At 38.2% G+C, this 22,445-nt stretch overlaps 2 protein-coding genes across 3 annotated transcripts in view; both read left to right on the top strand.

The window, feature by feature from the left end:
• LOC124133960 (ankyrin repeat domain-containing protein 11-like) overlaps nucleotides 1-12,495 on the top strand; it is a 44,084-nt gene extending 31,589 nt beyond the window's left edge. For both annotated transcript variants that reach the window (XM_046498563.2, XM_046498562.2), the window contains exons 9-14: nucleotides 2,083-2,327; nucleotides 3,771-3,899; nucleotides 4,708-4,806; nucleotides 6,020-6,163; nucleotides 6,939-7,028; nucleotides 8,176-12,495. In XM_046498563.2, coding sequence (XP_046354519.2) covers nucleotides 2,083-2,327; nucleotides 3,771-3,899; nucleotides 4,708-4,806; nucleotides 6,020-6,163; nucleotides 6,939-7,028; nucleotides 8,176-8,355 — 887 coding nt within the window. In that variant the 3' untranslated portion in view covers nucleotides 8,356-12,495. The remainder of the gene's footprint in view (nucleotides 1-2,082; nucleotides 2,328-3,770; nucleotides 3,900-4,707; nucleotides 4,807-6,019; nucleotides 6,164-6,938; nucleotides 7,029-8,175) is intronic.
• A 2,376-nt stretch (nucleotides 12,496-14,871) lies between these two features.
• On the top strand, nucleotides 14,872-22,209 carry LOC124133963 (putative peptidyl-prolyl cis-trans isomerase). The gene is made up of 4 exons (XM_046498568.2): nucleotides 14,872-15,109; nucleotides 17,871-18,072; nucleotides 19,324-19,443; nucleotides 20,699-22,209. The coding sequence occupies exons 1-4, from the start codon at nucleotides 15,053-15,055 to the stop codon at nucleotides 20,920-20,922; spliced, it is 603 nt and encodes a 200-aa protein (XP_046354524.1). The 5' UTR covers nucleotides 14,872-15,052; the 3' UTR covers nucleotides 20,923-22,209.
• The last annotated feature ends 236 nt before the right edge of the window (nucleotides 22,210-22,445 follow it).

A 22,445-nucleotide genomic window follows, 5' to 3' on the forward strand; every position in this document is an offset into this window, starting at 1 on the left:
CATGAATAATTAATTGTTTTTTGAACCAATGATCATGAGGATTAATCTTGAAATTTCAACCAAACACTAGCCATGTTGAGCTAGGACGTAGTGATACGAAAATGCTGCTGTCACAATGTGAACCCTACCTGGCATGAAGACTTCTCATTAGTGCATAAGGAATGGCATTATCACTATATGTAGCCAGCTATACCACCTCTACTCAAGACTGTCTGCCTCCTTCATATCAACAGAGAGACAGGTTTCAGTAGGTGTTGCTCCATTTCTTTAGCTTCTTTTATTAAAACCATTGAACATTTGGTGTCGTTTTGCTGCAAGGGTTAGACACAGCATCTTCTCTGCTAGTTTCTGGAGTTGCGCAAATCTGGAAGGACTTTGCTACTTTCTTTGCCAATAAGGTTATGTTACATGATCGTCAGTCCAAAATGAACTGTGGACAATTTGGCTGTAAGCCATGTTGTCTACTTCTGTAAAATTCAACTATGAATGGTAAGGTGTATGTTCGGTTTATTTTTGTTGTTAGTTGTACACATTTTTTATTTATTTTTGTCTGAATATCAAGGAGATTGATTCAAGCATTTCTTAATTTCAGTTGTATGTGGATATAGTTGGTGCTTCATTTAACTTCATCTTACCATCTTTTCATCTAGTGATGCAGTGAACAAGACCCATTTGGATGATGTGTTCAAAGTTCTTGAACTATTCAGATCGAGCAGAAATAAATAATCCATTTTGATTTTTTGACATCCTTTCAATATACTTAGTTGCATATAAAGTCCTAACCACAATCGACCCGTGAAGATCGGGGGTAGTATAGGTCTTCAGCAACCCATTCTTGCCGTAAAAGGCGACAGTGCTTGTCGTAAGAGGCGACTAACAGGATCGGGTGGTCAGACTCGCTGACTTGGTTGATGCACATCATCATATCCCAGTTGCATGGATCGATGCTCATGATGTCAGTCACTGGATTGTCTGGTCCAGACTAAATTAATTACAGACCGCTGTCATATAGCTGGAATATTGCTGAGTGCGGCGTTAAACAACATAAAACAAACAAACAGAATCACCATAATTTGGATAGATTTTTCAAATCTGTTATTTTATCACTTTCATTAATGTCAGTTTCCATCCAAGTAATCAATTTTATTTTTCATTATTATCGTATACAAAAGTCAAGGTTTCAAGGCCTACAGCTTTTGCAAACTTTCTTTGTAGAATTGTTTTCTTACATTGCAGTGTAGTATAATATCATTTAAGAGATGTGAACACACAATGTCTTCAAATGTAATATTTGGGATAACACTTTCTTAGTAAAGTACACATTCATGTACTTTTTGGCATTGTGTGTTCATAGTTTTGGGCCACAGGAGCCGTGCCAATTTACACTTTTCCGAGGGCTACACTTAGTATGTGATCTAGACTACAAGTTGTCAGACTTTCATTTTTGTTGAAGCCTCGGTGGCTGAATGGGTTAGATCACTGACTTTGTGTTCTGGCAATTAGGTGCTTCACTCTGGCAGCGTGGGTTCAAATCCTGGATGGGACCCAAAAAGTACATGATTTAGTACTTTACTAAGAAAGTGTTGTCCTAAATATAACAATTGTTTCATTTGAGACTTGTTACTGTTACAAGGTACACACAATGTTATGGATAACATCTTTGCTTTTTACAGTATTAAAGAAGTTGTTATTCATAAGATTGTGTCTACCTTGTCACCCATCAACTTCTAAGTAATGCCTATCAAACAAGTTGTTACAGTTGTTAAGTTTATGATTATTTTACTAAGAAAGAATGTTCTAAACTCTTCTATTCTCATTCAGGATCAATTGCTTTTTCAAACCAATGATTTTTCTTATAGTGTTAACCAATTCCCAACACTAGAATTTGACATGCACCTGCTGCTGGGACAGCTAACTGCCACCTTGACAGGTGTGGGTTGTCTGAATGTAATAGACACAGCTACCTGATGCTTTAACATTTCACAACCCAGTCAAAGCAGTCTGGGTGGGAAGTTGAAAATCAGGATGAACAGGTGGAATTAAGCAGTGGTTAGATCATAGATGATGCTGTTTCTGTTGCAGGCGGCCCAGAACCTGTTCCCACTATCAATTCTCAACATGACAATGGCAGCTCTATCCGGTCACAAAGAGGCGAGGAAATAGACTATATGAATATACATCCTCGTAAGCGGAAATTACGGCCAAAGCCAGACACTCAACAACCAGGTGAAGCTCAACTGTCTGCGCCCATCCCTATCCCACCACCAGCTACATCCTACGAGAAACCACCAAACCCATTTGAGCTCTACTTGAACATCAGGAAACAGGTAGGTCACCACTGCAGCATTTGTAAAGTGGTGTGATGCTGTGACACAAGTGTTTAGGTGTTCAGTCGTGCCGTTGAGGTCTCCAGCACATGAGTACCCAGATACATGTGTGTGCATTTGCAACCAGCCTTTTCTGAAATTAAGCATCAAAGCAGTGTTTGAAATTAAGCATCAAACAGTGTTTGAAATTAAGCATCAAAACAGTGTTCGAAATAAAGCATCATCGCAGTGTTCGAAATTAAGCATCAAAGCAGTGTTTGAAATTAAGCATCAAGCAGTGTTCGAAATTAAGCATCAAAGCAGTGTTCGAAATAAAGCATCAAAGCAGTGTTCCAAATTAAGCATCAAAGCAGTGTTCCAAATTAAGCATCAAAGCAGTGTTCCAAATTAAGCATCAAAGCAGTGTTCGAAATAAAGCATCAACGCAGTGTGCGAAATTAAGCATCATCGCAGTGTTCGAAATTAAGCATCATCGCAGTGTTCGAAATTAAGCATCAAACCAGTATTTGAAATTAAGCATCATCGCAGTGTTCGAAATAAAGCATCAACGCAGTGTGCGAAATTAAGCATCAAAGCAGTGTTCCAAATTAAGCATCATCGCAGTGTTCGAAATTAAGCATCAAACCAGTATTTGAAATTAAGCATCATCGCAGTGTTCGAAATAAAGCATCAACGCAGTGTGCGAAATTAAGCATCAAAGCAGTGTTTGAAATTAAGCATCATCGCAGTGTTTGAAATTAAGCATCAAAGCAGTGTTTGAAATTAAGCATCAAAGCAGTGTTCGAAATTAAGCATCATCGCTGTGTTCGAAATTCAGCATCATCGCAGTGTTTGAAATTAAGCATCAAACTAGTGTTCGAAATTAAGCATCAAACCAGTGTTCGAAATTAAGCATCAAAGCAGTGTTTTGAAATAAAGCATCATCGCAGTGTTCAAAATTAAGCATCAAAGCAGTGTTCGAAATTAAGCATCAAAGCAGTGTTCGAAATTAAGCATCAAAGCAGTGTTCGAAATTAAGCATCAAGCAGTGTTCGAAATTAAGCATCTAGCAGTGTTTGAAAACAAGCCTCAAGCAGTGTTTGAAATTAAGCATCAAAGCAGTGTTCAAAAATAGGCAACAAAGCAGTGTTTCAAATTAAGCTTGGTCCTAGGGTCTTTGACGTTTGCACCAATCGTATTTGAATCTAAGGACCCCTAAATGATTAACGTTTAATATTATAGCAGTGGGAAGGGCCTGTTTTTCATGGCTAAAATCGAACACTGATGAAAGTCAAGGGATCACAACCCTAATATCAAAGTTTGAAGATTTATTAGGTCCTTGGATTCATCTACTATAGCAGTAAACCGCAAGGACTAAAAAAAAAGACAGTGTATAGATGATTTGTTTCTTTCTGTAGCATTAATCTGTGAGTGACATGCTAACCATCCACCTTCCTTCTGTAGATTGCCAGCAAGCAGCAGTCACTTAGTGCAGTACATCCAAAGGCTCCAAGTGGCTTCAAGGACTACCTCATGGTCAACTGTACCTATGTCCTACAAGGCAATGCTACCAGTACTCTCTCTGTGCCAATGGTAGGTCTACTTCTGAATGACTGGATAATTGTTCACAGCCGAGTTAAACCCAAGTCACTCACTCACTCACTCTTCTTTGGAATAGTTTTCCCAATGTGGATTCCAGGTCAATATGAGTCAACAGTATGTCATGCTTAACAGTTTGTTTAAGTTTATTTATAATGCAATATTTCAGTTATGTTGTGGTAGCTTGTGAATAATTGAATGGTGCTAGGGTATACAAGTGCTTAATAGTATGAGCAAGTTAAATAGGTCATCCCACATTGCTAGGTCACGATGACACATAGTCACAGAGCCTGACAAGCAATTCCAAGTGTTAGATAGCTTTACAACAGGCAAAAGGCACTGGGAACCTATTCTGAATTGGAATTGCCATTCACATCCTCAAAACCAAATATATATATATATGTATGTATTTTGTCTATTTCATGTATCAGAAACCTCATGTTTCACGAAAATACTCTTGAATAGTGTCATATGTATGTTATTGCTAAAAAAACTTGATGATTTACCCTTTATCACACAAATGTTTATATATTGAATTTTGCCCACTCTTGTCGTTGCCTGCGTCCTAATTGTGTTTATTGGTTTGACCTTAATGCAATGTTAAACAAAACATCTTGTTAAGTGGTAGTAGTAGTGACATTGTTGACAAAGCATCTGACTAAGTGTTATGTTTGAATTTCATTTATCTCCCCCTTATAAGTGCTGGTATGTGCTGTGGCTGACTAAGTGCTGTGTTTGTGTCTGTTATATGATAGTAGTTTTGTTCAGAGAGCGGCTGAAGCAATTCCTGTTTGTTTTGCAGTTGTCGCCCCCTCAGTCTGTGGAGGGACCCATGCGGGAGCTGTTCCAGGAGCAGGAGAAGGCTCGGTACAACCTCCGACTGCAGCACCTCATAGAGAGGGTCAGTAGCCTGCTCGAGGCAGCACAACAATAATTATAGCACTATAACATTGGTCACAGAGTGATAGGTCGGTGGTTCAATCCCCTTGGTGATCTGTAACCAAAAGAGGGGCGGTCAGGTAGCCTAGTGGTTAAAGCGTTCGCTCGTCACGCCAAAGACCCTGGTAAGATTCCCGACATGGGTACAATGTGTGAAGCCCATTTCTGGTGTCCCCCGCCGGGATATTGCTGGAATATTGCTAAAAGCGGCGTAAAACCATACTCACTCACACACACACACACACACACACACACACACACACACTCACACTCACACTCACACTCACACTCACACTCACTCACACTCACTCACTCACTCACTCACTCACTCACTCACTCACTCACTCACTCACTGTAACCAAAAGATGTTAAAAGATGGTACTTGTTACGCTGCTTGGCACTTGAAGTTAAGGGGAAGAAGAACTGGTCTGATTGGGGTTTCTATGTTCAACTGTGGCATGGTTTCTCAGTGGGCAGGCACTATAAAACTGACATCATTCTGGACTAGTACAAGCAGCCACAGACAAAAGGGCATCCACGTCGCAAGTGCAATAGTCTTGGAATGCCACATTAAACACAATTTTATTTCACCTCGCCTCACTGCACCCATAACATTGATTTGGAGAACAAATTGCTTTCTGTGCCATAAATACTTTGCTTTAACGAAGCAATTTTTGCAACAGATATCACTAGGGGTTGAGGGTAATGCTACTTAGGGCATCACTCAACATGAAACAATAATATGTGTTCACTTGTCATGCCGAAGATCCGGGTTCGATTCCCCGATTGGGTACTTTGTGTGAAACCCATTTCTGGTGTCCGTTGCCGTGTTATTGTTGGAATATTGATAAGAGCAGCGTCAAACCTCACTCACTCACTCAATGACCCATGTATCATTCCCCAGATAGTTACAGTGTAAGAAGCCAATTCTTGATGTCAATTGCCATGTTTTGCTTTGATATTAATAAAACAGACATAAATCATTCTCACTCACTCACAGAATCAGCCGGTTGACTGTTAAATATATTTACATCATTCGGCACCTTTATCCACAAGTCTGAAGCTTGTGTATAGTAAAACATCAGTCAATATACATTAGTCTCGCATTTTGGAAGATATAGTAACCTTATAGAAATGAGAATTGTCACTGTATGATGGGGTGTTGTTTATTTCAGGAAAAGCTGATGCTGTCTATAGAGCAGGAGATTCTGAGGGAGCACGGGAGGGCAGCAAGGGCATTAGCCAATCAGAGTCTGCCTCTCTCAGTGTGCACCATTCTCAAGGATGAAGAAATCTACAACATGCAGGAGTTGGAACAGGTGGGTGGGTAGGGTGGCCTAATGTAAGCAACACTGAGCAGTGAGGTCGTGGCGCAGGTTTGAACACCCCGTGGAAGTGGTCAGGGGAAGGGAGGATACTGGCGGATCTGCATGTATTGCTACACCCGTGAAGACCCGGGGTAGAATAGGTCTTCAGCAACCCATGCTTGCTGTAAGAAGCGACTATGCTTGTTGTAAGAGACGACTAACGGGATCGGGTGGTCAGACTCACTGACTTGGTTGATGCATGTCATCGTATCCTGACTGCGTTGATCAATGCTTATGTCAGTCACTGGGTCATCTGGTCCAGACTTAATTATTTACAGACCACCGTCATATAGTTGGAATATTGCAGAGTGCGGTGAAATTATGCATGAACTTTATGGGTCCTTGTTAATGTCCTAGTGTTAAAAACTGACAATTAAGGGGTCCCTATATTTGAATACCACAGCAGCAAACCTCACAGACCCCAGGATCCGGCTTAATTTGGAACACTGCTGAATGTCACAGTGTAACATGTAACTTCAGATGATGGTAGTCAGAGAATGGGGTAACAATGGGTAGTATATTCAGTCGGATTACTATCCCAGGGTGCAGATTGTCTCTAGACTAGGGGTCAGTTCGTGTAATGTTAAAGGTACCTGAGGGCAGAATTTCAGGCCTGACGGGGTGTCGCTACTCAGGCTAGTAAACATTTCAGGTTAAGTTGCTGTTTATCACATCAAGTCCTCAAAACTGGCTCCTCATAATCAATGTCTCACCCTTTGCATTCCAGGCTGAGGATAAGCATGTTAGGTCCAGGTACAATGGCAGGCAGTTTATATCCTGGATTCAAGATGTCGGGGACAAGTATGACAAGATAAAGGTAAGAGGTCACGTTCTCATTTCTAAAAGGCATTCTGAGTGTTCTGATGGTTAGTGCAACTCAAGAATTTAAGCACTAATCAAAGGTCAAACATGTATAATGAACGGCAGAGCAAATGCCACTTCATGGAAATAGTTCATGAAAGTTTTCCACTGAAATATCAATGCATGTTTTGGAGGTATCTCATTGTTGACATTAGTCTGTATCCATATTTAATGTTAACGGCCAAACGTTGACATGATTTATGGATATAATGGGTCTCTAATATGCAGCTTATCAAACGTACAAAGTCCCAAATGCTTTCACTGAAACTCAAAATTCACTTGTGTTTCCTTGTGCCATTTCTGATAAACAGCACCCAATGCTTGGATTCAACATTCTTGCATCGATACTAGCACCATTGCAAGACTTACGAAGAATCAGAGAAACCTGGCTTTAGGACGACTGCACGGATTATTTTCATGACATGGTGTTTCTTTTGCTGTTCATATATATATGCACACAATGTTTTGAGGATAGGGATACAGCTCTATGTATGCTCTATGTTAAGCATACTCTTGGTGTATCTTTTTGTCAAGCATCAAGCTCAGAATTTTCAGCTGTCATTACATAAAACTGGTCAGCAGTAGAAACTAATATTCGTAGTCCACTAGTCCATATAATGATAAAATAGCAAAACCCTTAAAAATAGCAAATTTCTACTAGTCCTTATGATACCGTAACTATTGGGCAGTTTGGCAAGGACTACAGGACAAGTGCCAATTTCTAACGCTGGCTAGTATGAATGCAGCAGAGAAAGACTTGACTTTTAAACACTAAGACAATGAGCAAACTATGCACTATTTATAGAAAAATAAGATAGTAGTTGTTGTTTCTATTAATGGTTAATATTACCGTATTTTCTTGAGTATAGTGCACACTTTTTTTTCAAAAAAACACAGCTGTGTAGAAGGGGATGCGCATTATACAAGACTTAATGAGTTATGTTATTAATTTTATTCAAAATTCCTTTTAATATTGTTTTAATTAATTTCGGCGAAATCGTGTGTGAAGCGATCGGAAGATGCATTTTTTTTAGTATATGCAATATCCCATCAGTTATTTTGTAGCAGTACTCTTATAATCTTGAAATTCTTGACCTTTGCAGGAGTTCCTTTTGATGCGACACCACCACGAAGCAGAGTCCCTGTTTGCCGTTCAGAAGATGGACTGGGAATGGCGCTTGAAGGCGTGTGGACTTTGTGATTACAATACAACACCCGTTATAGACGATTTACATGTACCCATGGTGCATGTAAATGACGAATTTGAGTTATTACCAACGTAGAATCCACAGGAGTGAGCAATCGTAATTGCTTGCATGAACGAAAAGGCTAACCAGCAGTAACAACTGGTCTCTTCAGCTCAAAGTGAAGGAACACAGGTTTTCATCATGGAATGATGTGCTGCTGCAGCTACAGTTGACATAGGAAATGGTTTAATGCTCTAAGCAGATGGTTCTACCTTGCTGAATTCTGATTGGTCAGTATTTGTGCTCTGCAAGTCGTGCTGAATTATCATTGAGTGACAGATCCTTACAGCTTTGCTATGATGGCCACAAGGAAGGAATCGAGTGTCATTTTCCCGCCAGTTTGACAAGCATCAAGCCTGATAGGATTACCATAGCATCGTTCTGAGATTTGCCATCACAAAATGCCGCTGTTGAAGCTTGTGGAAATCTGTAGATGTGCTGCATCTGTGCCCAGTCCAACCTGGACACAGGTCTCCAAGAGGATTAGTGCTATTTGAGAAGGGGAAAGTGCCTTGGGTGGATGTCACGGAGGTGCTGATTGGATCAGTTTCCCTATGGTCAGTGCGACAGATATGCTGATTGGATCAGTTTCCCTTAAACTGATTGGGTCAGTGTCGATATTCTGTGCTCGTCAAGAATGTGGTCCTTCGTCCCAGAGAAAGGGCATATTGTGTAGTTATACGTAAACAGGAATTTCACTACTTGTATTTTGAAATGTTTCAAGTCATCACTTGGTCCTATGGTTCTTTTTTTGGATAAAATAATTTCAAATCGGTTCCATTTCAGCAATCTTAAAGTAGACTTACATTAAACCTATTCTGCACAATATTATGGTTATATAGTCCATGAAGGATGGCTCAGAAAGATCCTGTAACAACTGAGACAGCACATGTCTTGTTCACTGTAACTTGTTGTCTAGTATTACTGAAATAATCTGATGACCTGATTGTGCTGTTACAACCGACATCACTCAAGAACTCTGTAACAACGTCACAGCGAAACGTGTAGCTGGATGGTATCACCCATGAGAGGAGACAACATAGGACTTGAATTACCTCACTCAACATATCTCTCATGTTATAGACTCCCATTGATCACCATTGTGAAATAGCATTGCTGACTAGCATGCTAGAACTCAGATATACATATATACATAAGTATACATAGGTATCTAACATGGAGTATGTATTGCATTGCCATGTCTCATGGGGACCTACTGATAAGGTTCTCAATGGGATTGCTCGTGTCCAATGACGAAGCAGTATATACGTACCCACATGTATTTTAAGTTGTACATATGTTTTGCCTATAGTGTGAGCAACGTGGTGTAAAATTGTACATATGAAAAATATTAGGTATTTTATGATGTTTGACATTGATTCACTTGTCGTGAGTGAACTGCGGGGAGTCAGTCCCAACAATCACTTCAAAGCTTCGTCTTTCTGGATATTGTAGCTCTGTGTACAAGCACAGCTTACAGTCCTTATACAAAAGTCAGACAGATATTTTTGACGGGTAGGATTTTGGGGGGACTTGTGTAGGCTTTATCTCAGCATTCTAAATCAAACATTTTTTTTAGAATATTGGTTGTTGTTTTCATAGTGAGTGTATGAATTCAAACTTACAATTTGAGATTTTCGAAATTTCAAACTAATTCCTATTTGTTATGAGGTGTTACAGTATAGAATCCTATACTGTTCTAGGTTCTCAGCCAAGTACTGCATTGTTTCAGTATTGTTTGAAAGTGCTAGGATTGTCATTCTTTGGGCTACTTCATCTCTCAGTTCTGTTCGCTTTCATCTCTTTCAACTATGTTCTCTGTACTTCCATCACACAAACATCAACAAGCACCTGTTCCTAACTCTCACCATAAATAAATGTTTTAAAAGATCAATGCAGATATGTCCAGATTTGGAGTACAGTCAACTGGATATCAGTACTCAAAAGGACCACAGAATTTTCAAAGTTTACAATTCACAGGATCAGTGGGGCACAGGTGGCCCAGTCATCTAAGGTGTTCACATTCATGTGCAAAGTCCAAAACCTACGATTGTGGGTTCAAATCCAGGCTCGCACCAATTATGTTTCTGTTATGTTTGTGCACCGTCTGATGTCACTTGGGCTTGTCCTCCCACATTAAGTTGACCCGCTGTGATGTAACTGGAATACAGTTAAATGTTACACCAACTCACTCACAGGAGCAGTAATGTTAAACAAGACTTTTGATTACACTTGTGTTCATTATAGAAGGCTATTTGCTAAATCAGAGCTTACAACATCTGAAGTTGAATTTGCTTCAGTGACTCCAACCATGGAATATTAAGTTATTGGTATATCAAGGATATATTGCTTAAGCAGATTATTGCTTGGTTATGTTACTTTTGATCTTTAAATGCAGAGAATAAATACTAGGTAGGTATGGTATGTAAGAAATACTCTCAATATGTTGTGTATGCAGAATTTTGTATACTGAAACATTTTGAAACGATTAGTGGATTTTGACTCTTGATAAGTAACAAATGACTGGAAATTTATGTCCAAGCATGACAATGTGAATGAGGATTCAAACTCAGACAACATTGTTGCAATGTTGCATGCCTTCAGCCCTCACTACCACATACCAACTTTTTTGTATTCTGTCAGTTCGCTTGAAAAATATTTCCCAAATTCCACTTCCCGTTTTCATAGTGTGTCAGTATATATTTACAGACATACTTTTGAATTTAAATGGGTTGATATGTTCAAACCAGATATAAATGCAACCTTTGTTATGGTGATGAGGTGACTAGGACAGTCATCAAGCAGTGCTGTCATAAATAGGATTTTGGTGTTTGGCTTATATTCTGAACATGTCAGCATTACAACACAGTATTGCACCAAGGTTCTGGGTTCCAAGGTACCGTATTCTTCCAAACAGAGGACTTCAAAACAGTATGGGTTTCTCAGTTATTTTTAATTTCAGCGGTGAGGTAGCCTTGTTATTAAAGTGTTCGCTTGTCACGCCGAAGAACCGGGTTCGATTCCCCACATGGGTAAAATGTGTTAGGCATTTCTGGTGTCCCTGACGTCATATTGCTGGAATGTTGCTAAAAGTGGCATAAAACAAAATTCGCTCACTATTTTCAAATTTCACATTTACAAGTGGGTTACTGTAAGTTTTCTTCCTTCCCAAATAAAACAGGTAATTCTCAGAATTAGTGTTTGGCAGTATTGCCCATATCCACAGAATCTGTAGAACATGGTAGAAATTAAGTCAATTCTTCCAACATAAAAATCAACTTTAAAATTGTCCAAGCTAAGTAAATTCCATTATTATTATATGATGCAACATATCATTTCTAGGTCAATGGTGTGGAGAACTTGGAACCCAACAGCCTTGTTGCATCTGTGTCATCATATCTACTTAATCATGTTTGTAACATACAAACTAGTTTTGATTCAAGATAATTTTCAAATCCATTTTTGATATGTGATGCCAATACAGAAAACATGCTTCCAGTCTTCATATTGTCTGTCTGTCAGTCAGTCTGTCTGCCTGTCCATCCGTCAGTCATTGCTCTCTCTTTCTTCTTCTCTTGGTACCAGTATAGCTTTGATCAGCCCGGACTAACTCGTAGTATTTGTTCCATTACTAGGCCATAATAAATTACCACTGATCATCCACACATATTGAACCTCGTTTGAATATTTGCTGTGATTTTTTTGCAAGGTGTCATGCTATAAGCTTCAGAGCTTGCTTTATGAATGATAGGTCTATCATGGTAACTAAATTTGTGATTCCTAGAAGGAGCAGTACACAAGATTTACGAATTGCTTTTAAGGATTAGTAATCTTTGGAAGATGTTATGAGTTTGTTTGGGGCTATCTGTTTTTGATTTGTTGAAAGAATACAATTCTATCTTTGCCCTCTCTGTTCTCACAATTTAGTGTTTGGATGAAACGGTATTTATCATGGCCTGATTATCATTCTCAGTTTTGAGTTGTAAAGCCATTGTCATTTGTAAGTGTAGATTATGAATGTGTTACTGGTTATTTGTTCAGTTCTGGATGTTTACTGTCCGTTGTTAGCATGGTTAGTACGATGTCCGTGGCCTGCTTGGATCCATCTTGGTACATACATGGAAATTGTCAAACATTGCCTATGCCCGTGTTCAAATAAATGTGTAAGTAAATGAATATCAGCCGTTTGTTTTTATTTCAACCTAGGGGGCCCGAGTGGCCAAAGCGTGTCAGGTGCCAGAATTTGCTGTGCAGAGTTGTATCAGAAACCTATGGTTGTGGGTTCGAATCCCCGTTTGACCCGATTTCATTATCAGCACCATATACCCATGCTTGTGGGTATTAAAATTACATTAAGCTTTCCTCCCCCATTAAGTGGACACACTGTAATATAACGGGAATACTGTTCAAAGCGGCGTTAAACTCAACTCACTATTTCATCACATTGTTTCATATAAGTTCACTTGAGCTATATTCCATGTTTTTAATCTACACAATGGGTGTCTGTTCTACATGGACTTGTACATCTACATATCTTGGACAGGTGTGGCCTATTATCTGTGTATATTACTCCCTATTGTAGGCAGGGTTGTATTAAAGATAGTAATATATGGTAGGCAACATTATTTATTTGCTTTTTATGGATCAACCGATCAGAGAAGAAAATAAAACTAATTTAGACTAATTTTTATATGCCTGACAATTTCATTTGATGAGAAAATAAGATACAAGTACATTTTTTTAAATTTTTCTTTTCTTTTTGTAAATTACACTACCGGTATTAACTTTTAAAAATAATGTTAATCAAATACATTCTATGTAGTCTCAGGCCAATGCAATCCTCTAATGAAGAGATAAAAGCCAAAATCAGAAGTAAATACATGGTTCTTTAAAAATACTACACATCCTGCACTTTAAACCCTATCAGCATTAATTGTTTCCCACTGAACCGACATGCCCAGACAATTTCATGACAAATCAAATAAAATAATACTGAGCTGCAACAATCGATCTTTATTTTGATGGACCCATGCCACTCAGCAGACATCTGTCAACATAAAAAATAAGCATGACAGTAGCTTGGTATCAGGACCCACACTACTCCTTTTGGAGGGTCTTTATGTTCTTTGTAAGATTCAAAGACCAGGACACCTGGTTTGAAGAATCATGTAAGACAGAGTGACTTGTTGAATCTTGAAAACTCAAAACACTGGGTACATATTTCAGTTACCACAATTCCAAGTCCAGGAATCAATATCTGATTTTGTGTCATATTTAATTCAGAAACAATGCACTGAATCAGAGGAGAGGCCTGGAATGATTATTCATTAGTCAATAACATCAATAATTCAAATCACTTCATATTTCTCTAAGATAAATAAATATCACAAAAAATTATTTTTAATAACTTTCTGAATAAAATCACATTTAGTGCTTTTAAATCAAGGTTCACATGCTCTAGTCATGTAAATATGAACTATATAAATTACCATGTTAAGTTTTACTTTGCAAAAAATGGCCATCCACATCCTCAAATATCTTGGAAACTGTATCTCCATTCAATTGGGGAAAATACCCTGCCCATATAAACCTCCAAACCTTCATTTTGTAAGTGGGGGCACGGGTGGCCCAGTAGTCTAGGGCGCCGCAATTCGCTGTGCAGAGTTGCGTCCCTTGGTCACGCCAGAAACCTATGATTGTGGGTTCGAATCCCGGTTCGCCCCAATTATGTTTCTAGGTTTGTCAGCACCATACCCGTGCTCGAGGGTTTTACCGAGCTGGTAAATGTCTGAGACCTGCATCACTTCTGGCTTTCCTCCCACATTAAGCTGACACGCCGCAATATGACTCGAATACTGTTAAAAGCAGCGTTAAACCCAACTCACTCACTCACTCATTTTGTAACTCTCCAATTTTCAGTATTTCTCTTGCTCATGAGTGTACTTTGAAATCGACAGCAATGGTCCAGGTTATTGATCATAATAATATGGAGATATGATATTCACTGGGTAATATAGACATGAGCACACCTGTGTGTTAGGTATGTATAAAGACTTGTTTAGTCTGAGTGCACTCTTTTTATTTCAGTGCACTCATAAGTAGTGATCACAACAAAAAACCTAATATTAGATTAAACATGTGTTACTTTACTAATTGTTTTCCCTTTATTTAAACCAAAATAATGGTCAAAGGCAAGGAGTAAAGAATTGCACATGTGTTGAGAAAATTCCACTTGCTCTCCACAACATATATTGGTATTTCATTGCCATGTAAAAGTACATCTTTTTTCACTGGAACAAAATCGATTTCCTTTTTCAAATAAACCAATATTCCTAATGCCTATTAAGACTTTATACCAATACCGCAAACCATTATTTAGTCCACAACAATCTCAACACAGTCAAGGCTATGGCAATTGTGAGCGCTTATATAGACATCTTATATATAAGAACATAAATAGAAAATATCAAAACAAAAAGTGCCTGTTATCGTGTCATATGCTTTTGAGTACAATTGTAAGTAGCACACCACTCAGTTAAGAGCAGTGACCCAATTGTAACTGAAACGGAGACACCCCCCTCCACGTGTGCACGAGTTGCCAACTGGAATTTCCTGTTGTTTAGACGCCGCTCTTCCGTTTGGGGGAGGGACAAAGGAGTCAGAAGCTGTGTACGAAACTAACACTCAGGGGAACAGCTCCAGTGGCCGACGTGGCAGACGAGAGAGGTGAATTATGGAAAGTGTATCCGTCCTTGCTGTTGCCGCTCTCAGCGTAATTGCTGTTTGCCAGGTAAGTTTACATCGCATATCCAAGTTTGCGTAAGTATGAATGTTGAAATATCCGGGAATTCCAATAAAGCAGAACGTAGACAAACATCCCCTCCGGGTCTCGTGATCAGGGTCAAAGGTCGTGAACTTTGGGTTATCGATCATATCTCGTCTGATTGCTGCACAAGCAGACGATTTATTTGCCTTGGATTTATTTGCTGTCCAATAACAGAAGTTGCTTAATAAATTTTCCAAACGTGCAGTTGAAGGAGTTTGTATTGGCTATTGCTTTTCACGTGTAATGGGACGCCTTATCAAAAGTGTTTGTTTATGAAAGTGGGAATTAGGTAAAACACAATTTTTGGGGATTTGCTACTCTTTTGTAACACGTCGCTGTATGAGTGTTTTTGGTTGCATATCAAACTTATTTAAGTCTAACTTACTTTATTTCCAGAAATATTGTTTCTCTTTCTCAATAAACATGTTTATAGGCGTAGGAATTAGAGAAAAAATAAAAGCGAAATGCCATTGCAATCTGGTAGCGTCTGTAGGCCTACTATATATACTTTTAGTTCAAAAGTGAGCAAGCAGGTTTTCTTTGAACTCTGCAGTACGGCATTCCTCTGCCCAGGTCAGCCCAGTCAGTAGATCTGATTGACAGCAGGTGATTTATTGTTACCAGCTGGCTCTAGCTGGGCTAGCAGACGCCATTTATGACTATTCTAAGATGCATTGAAAAAACAATTAAAAGCTTACTTACATGCACAGGGACCTTACTTATTAGTATCACTTTATCAAGTCTCTGTAATATTTGCAAAATAATACAAATAAAAATTTTGTAAGTTGTAATATCCTGAAGAATTAAGAATTGAATTAATCTCCCTAATCTCTGTACCTCTCTCTATGTTTAATGTGAACAAATAAAATAAAATAAAACTTTGATTTGTAATAATTTGAAGGTATAATAATGACAGTAATGTCAGAATAATAATTATATTACTTATCCTAAACTGAAGTCATCATCTACACTATACATTCAATGAAGACTATAAACATTTTAACCTTTTATACGTTCATAGAAGTTAGATCAACAGTTAAAATTTTAAGTTTAAGATAGCAAATGATATTATTCAATCAAACTTCTATCATACTACATTATGGAATTCAATGTCCAAAGTAAGGTGTTTATTGCAATGCTGACACATTTTAGGCCAGGTGTCAACCCTGGCATCCATTTGGTGACTCATTATTGCAATATTCATGGAATTCAGGACCAAAGGCATAGTGAAACTGAGGGAATAAGCATAGACTTGCTAAATAATATATGATGATCATGCTAGCTAGCTCAAAAGTAACTTTGATTTATTTTTATGGAGACTACAAAATAAGTAGGATTTAACTTGTATTATGAGGATATTTTGGCTGTTTACATCTCACGACAAGCATAGTCACCTTTTACAGCAAGCATGGGTTGCTGAAGACCTTTTTTGAACAAAATATTCTTTGGTGTTTCTATGTAATCTATTTCATGGTAATAACAAACTGGATGTCTATGGCTTATTCAGTTTATGTCATGTACACTGATACATTGTTGGCATTTTGGAACAAAGTGACTCAACAAATCTTTGACTGAGTGATTGGAATTGTTTAATCATTGCAATAATGTTCCCATACCAATTACATGTTGTTTTAAACTGTTGAACACAGTACAGACAACAGATGCAAGTTACAGTCCACAACTTTCTGTCCATGCCCAACACTTGAGCATATTTTGCTTAAACATCTTTGGAAATGACTGAAATAGAAATTTATCTGCAAGCTTTCCCTCTGGCAGATACAGAAAGAGGAATCAAGTTTAATGAGATAACCTGTGACATACCCCCCCTCCCCCATCCACATTAATACTTCCTTTCATTCTTTTAGTTCTGAATCTGACACAGAGATTATAACACTGGACATAGTGAACATGACTTTTGTCCCATTACTTACATAACAGGAGCATGGGTAAAACTGCAACATCAGCAGTCTGATATAGTTTGTTGGTTTGTTGTTTAACGCCACACTCAGCAATATTCCAGCTATATGACGGCGGTCTGTAAATAATCGAGTCTGGACCAGACAATCCAGTGATTGATATCATGAGCTTCAATCCACGCATTTGGGATCAATGACATGCATCAACCAAGTCAGCGAGCCTGACCACCCGATCCCGTTAGTCGCCTTTAACAACAAGCATGGGTTGCTGAAGACCTATTCTACTCCGGAATCTTCACGGGTCCAATACAGTGAAAGAAACAAGTATTTTTCAAATGTTTCAGAGGGCACTATTAATGATGTTTAGAATTTTGGAATTTAAATGTGCTGACAAGAAGAATACTTTTGTGTTTTTTCTCAGTTTGCCTTTCTTTGAAATCAATGTTTCCTTCAATGTCACTCACTGGTAATAAGAGGTATCTAACATGATCGAGTGGTCAGGCTCGCTGTCTTGGTTGATGCATGTCATCGTATCCCAATTATGTGGATCGATGCCCTGTCTCTTCTTAAGGATATATAGGAGTTTTTTAAATTTACTATTAACTTCCATATTATTCACTATTATATGAACAAACAAAATTCTTATGAGCCCCATGGGGGGGATAGTGATAATGCTGTTTTCTTGTTCTATTCAGTAAATAAATGTGTACTGAAGGACATGTACAGAATGTCCAAAGTTTGAGATTAAATGTCCATTATAACAAATCTTGATGATCTGATGATTGAGTTGGTACGTCTTCTCTCTTCAGGCTGGCGACACAACAGTTACCAAAAAGGTTTACTTCGATGTCAAAATCGGGGATAATCCAGCTGGCCGCATTGTGATTGGCCTGTTTGGAGAAACAGTTCCAAGAACAGTTGATAACTTTGTTACCTTGGCAACTGGCTCCAGGGGATTTGGCTATTCTGGCAGCATCTTCCACAGGGTCATCAAGGACTTCATGATTCAAGGTTTGTTGGGGTTGATCAAATATTCGGTCAAAGTGAAAAAATCAGATTTAAATGATAAAACAATGGATAATGACACCTGGAAATGAACCAATTCAAGAAATATTGTGCATGATTAGCAAATAACATAAGAGCTGTGATGAATTACACATTATATGTCCTGATTGATACTACAAGTTGTAGCAGAATCACTCGGGGTACATGGGGGTTTATGTGTTCTGTGTTAGGTTTTATACCGCAAGCTGGAGGCGAATGGTATAAAAACTATTAACGAGGGATGCATAAAACCCCATGTACCCAAAGTGATCCCGCTACAATAAATTTATCTTACCTACATGGTTTAGTATAACATTGTAAAAGAATTCTAACAAATTCAGAATTGATAGAAAACAGCTGATCGATTGAGCTGAGGTTAGCTCGCCCCATGTCACATGACTCCGATTGACTCCGAAAAAGCTTGCGGATTTTTGCTTTGAAGTTGGGTATTAGGGATTGTTTCCCCCTTTTAGAAATCCATGTACAGCCTAACTTGCACATGGCGTCGCATAAAAGATTTATTCCCCCACTGAGAAATTTATTGCCCTCTAAGGCGGACTACACAGTATTTTATCACGATCACGTGGACCAATCAGATCTTATCATTCTGACATGGAGGTATTATTATATAATATACACAGGGGAACGTGTGGTCTAGCCATCTAAGGCACCACAATTTGGTGTACAGAGTTGCATCCTTTGGGCACGCCAATATTGTCAGCACCAGACCCATGCTCATTTGTTTCTTCAAAGTGGTAAAAGTCTGAAACCTGCATCACTTAGGGTTTTCCTCCCACAAGCTGACAAGCAGTGATATAAATGGAATATTGTTCTAAGGGGCGTTAAACAATACTCACTATGACATATACAGTCACGAGTTATGGCAAACCATTTGTATTTATCCTTGATAAATACATGTTAATAAAGTATATATCTGTCAAGAAAAAGATCACATTCAGGTGTTGCTAGGGGACATTAAAGTGTATGCAAACATGTTACAGTACATGTTTTTCTTAAATGCTTATCAAACAGACCATGCTATTGTTGATTCTGATCTATGATTCACTGGCCATTCTGAATGTGCATTTTTACAAGTAAAATTATAGGTCACTATGCAAAATTATAGAGAAATTGTATTCCACCATAACATGGTTTAAGTCAGGGAAATGACTTGATTCTGTTGATTTGATGAAGGTTATGTCTCATTGTGTGTTGCAGGTGGAGATTTTGTGAATGGTGACGGAACTGGAAGCAGAAGTATCTATGGAGATAATTTTGATGATGAAAACTTCACGTTGCATCACTATGGTGCAGGATGGCTCAGCATGGCTAATTCAGGTTCGTATACATGCCAAATGCATTCTATTGAAGAATCATTAAGAGTGGTCATTTGGATAGTAAACCATCAACAGTTCTGTCTGTGAAAGGCTGATTTGTGTCTGATAATGGTTACCATTCAGAGATGCCGATCATTACGATTTGGGCCAATCATTACGATTTGGGCCAATCATTACAATTTGGGCCAATCATTACAATTTGGGCCGATCATTACTACTTGGGCCGATTATTACAGTTTGGGCCGATCATTACCATTTGGGCCGATCATTGCAATTTGGGCCGATCATTACTACTTGTTCCGATCATTACAATTTGGGCCGATCATTACCATTCTGGACGATCATTACCATTTGGGTCGATCATTACAATTTGGGCGGATCATTACCATTCTGGACGATCATTACCATTTGGGTCGATCATTACAATTTGGGCCGATCATTACCATTCTGGACGATCATTACCATTTGGGTCGATCATTACAATTTGGGCGGATCATTACCATTCTGGACGATCATTACCATTTGGGTCGATCATTACAATTTGGGCCGATCATTACCATTCTGGACGATCATTACCATTTGGGTCGATCATTACAATTTGGGCGGATCATTACCATTCTGGACGATCATTACCATTTGGGTCGATCATTACAATTTGGGCGGATCATTACCATTCTGGACGATCATTACCATTTGGGTCGATCATTACAGTTTGGGCTGATTATTAATATTTGGGCCAGTCATTACTACTTGGGCCTATCACTACCATTTGAACCGACTTGAAATCAAATAGATTAGGTGAAGTATTGAATTAAGTTCCAATACATCACCGGTACTTTAAACTATGCTTAGCATTGCTGAAGGCACTGTCATATACAACAAATAAACAATTATTTTAGCTTGTGATAGGAAGGTTGACAAATTTGGACAAATTTAAATATTATGCAATAGGTTATATGTTTTCATCAAAACCATACATTCAGCTTACAATGACTTGTTTAAAGTTACTAATGTTAGATGGCAGTTATCACAGATATACATAATTACCTCAGGGAGGGATTGGTGTCTCTGCTTTATGTTGCTTAGGGGCGGTGGGGTAGCCTAGTGGTTAAAGCATTCGCTCGTAACACTGAAGGCCCATGTTTTATTCCATGGGTACAATTTGTAAAGCATCCCGCCGTGATATTGCTGGAATATTGCTAAAACTTGTGTAAAACCCACTCACTCACTCATGTCAATATATGTTTCCCTTTCAGGCGTTAACACCAACGGCTGCCAGTTTTTCATCTCGACAGTGCCTACTCCCTGGCTGGATGGGCACCATGTTGTGTTTGGCAAGGTCATAGAAGGTATGAATGTTGTGAAGGCCATCGAGGACACACCAACTGATGCATACGACAAGCCGACCGAAGATGTCACAATTACTGAGAGTGGAGAACTACCTCTGACAGATGGACCATTTGATGTAGACAAAGTGTAGAGACTAGTTATATCATGAAATCCATCCATAACTGCCTATGCAAGATGTCTGTGAGTTTTTGTATGTGTGGATGATGCATATATATGTGTGTGTGCTGTGGTGAAGGGATGCTATGCTTTTAAGAGTTGTCTCCCTTATGTACTCCTTTCTTCTCACAAGATAAAATGACATTTACATTTCTCAGGCTGGAGTCTTTTGGTATTTATTTATAAATTCAATTGCATTTATCAACAAGTAGACTTATTTACTGTTCAAGTGTCAGTTGCATAACTGTTTTTAAGATTGACATATTATTTTCAATTGAACAATGAACAAACTAAATGAATCCTCATGAACCATTTTATCGTCGTTTATGGAAGAGAAAATGCATAAGACAGCATCTGAAGTAAAAAAAGTGACTATGTTTTCAATTCATCGAGTAATGAACGCCAAGATATATTCCTCATCAACTGATCAACTGATGGAAATTACATGGAATATGTTTACTCCATCCATGTACATTGTACGAGGGACGACAGGACACTGTAATACGTTTCCGTTATTGGCGAAGATTGAGGAAAGTCTTCCTCTGACACTGACATATGAATGTGCCAACAAGTGTAACCCACCAAACAATTGTGCCAAACATTGTCTCGGAAGTTGTGCTGAACCAATACTGTTATGACTGTTATCACACATATATACGAGCCAACGATATTGTGACTGTTATCACACATATATATCAGCCAGTAATATAATGACTGTTATCACATTTGACCATGCATTTATTTCTGAAGCATTAATATAATTTTGGTGTGAAAATTGTCATTTGGTTTCCAATGAGTACATGCTACATTTAATCCATATCTTTTAGAAAAAGATGATCTACTGCTGAAATATTTCGAATAATTAATAATTCATTCAAGTATTATGGATCTTGTAGAAATAAAGGATGTGGCTCCTAAATGAAATAGTATTTTATATTTCAGTGCTGGTTTATTTAAGATCACAGAAACTAGAAGTGTGACCTTGTTGGTATATTAAACCAGTATTACTTTACAGCCAATACTGAAATACAATGTTATATGTCAAATTAAATGTGCTATATTTTACAATGAACATGCATTGTTGCATCATAGTCAATACATTATGTATGCATTCAATAAAAGCATACAATAACAAAATGTTGATTTGTTATTGCAATCTCTCTTCAACTCTTTGAAGTCTGTTTTCTTTTTAGAATATTCAAATTTAAGTTTGTGTCAAATACTCACAAATATGTATGAACAATAAATATGTTTCAGTTGATTTGTTTTTCTATGCTGGGAGTTTATGACTATATCCTAAATGGATTTTACTGCTTTTCCACACTTTGAGAATATGCCAGGGTATTTATTGTCTGATGACTTGAGTAATTTGATGTGGCTTTGTACTGTGTTATGTAATATTCCAGCTACATCATGAGGGATACACAAACTATGGTCTTCACACCCTACCTATGTGGGGATTCAAATCTTTATAGGGCAGTGAGCCAATGCTTTCAT

The sequence above is a fragment of the Haliotis rufescens genome, unplaced genomic scaffold, assembly GCF_023055435.1.
Source record: "Haliotis rufescens isolate VD_foot unplaced genomic scaffold, xgHalRufe1.0.p SCAF_17, whole genome shotgun sequence".
In the NCBI taxonomy this organism is placed as follows: domain Eukaryota; kingdom Metazoa; phylum Mollusca; class Gastropoda; order Lepetellida; family Haliotidae; genus Haliotis; species Haliotis rufescens.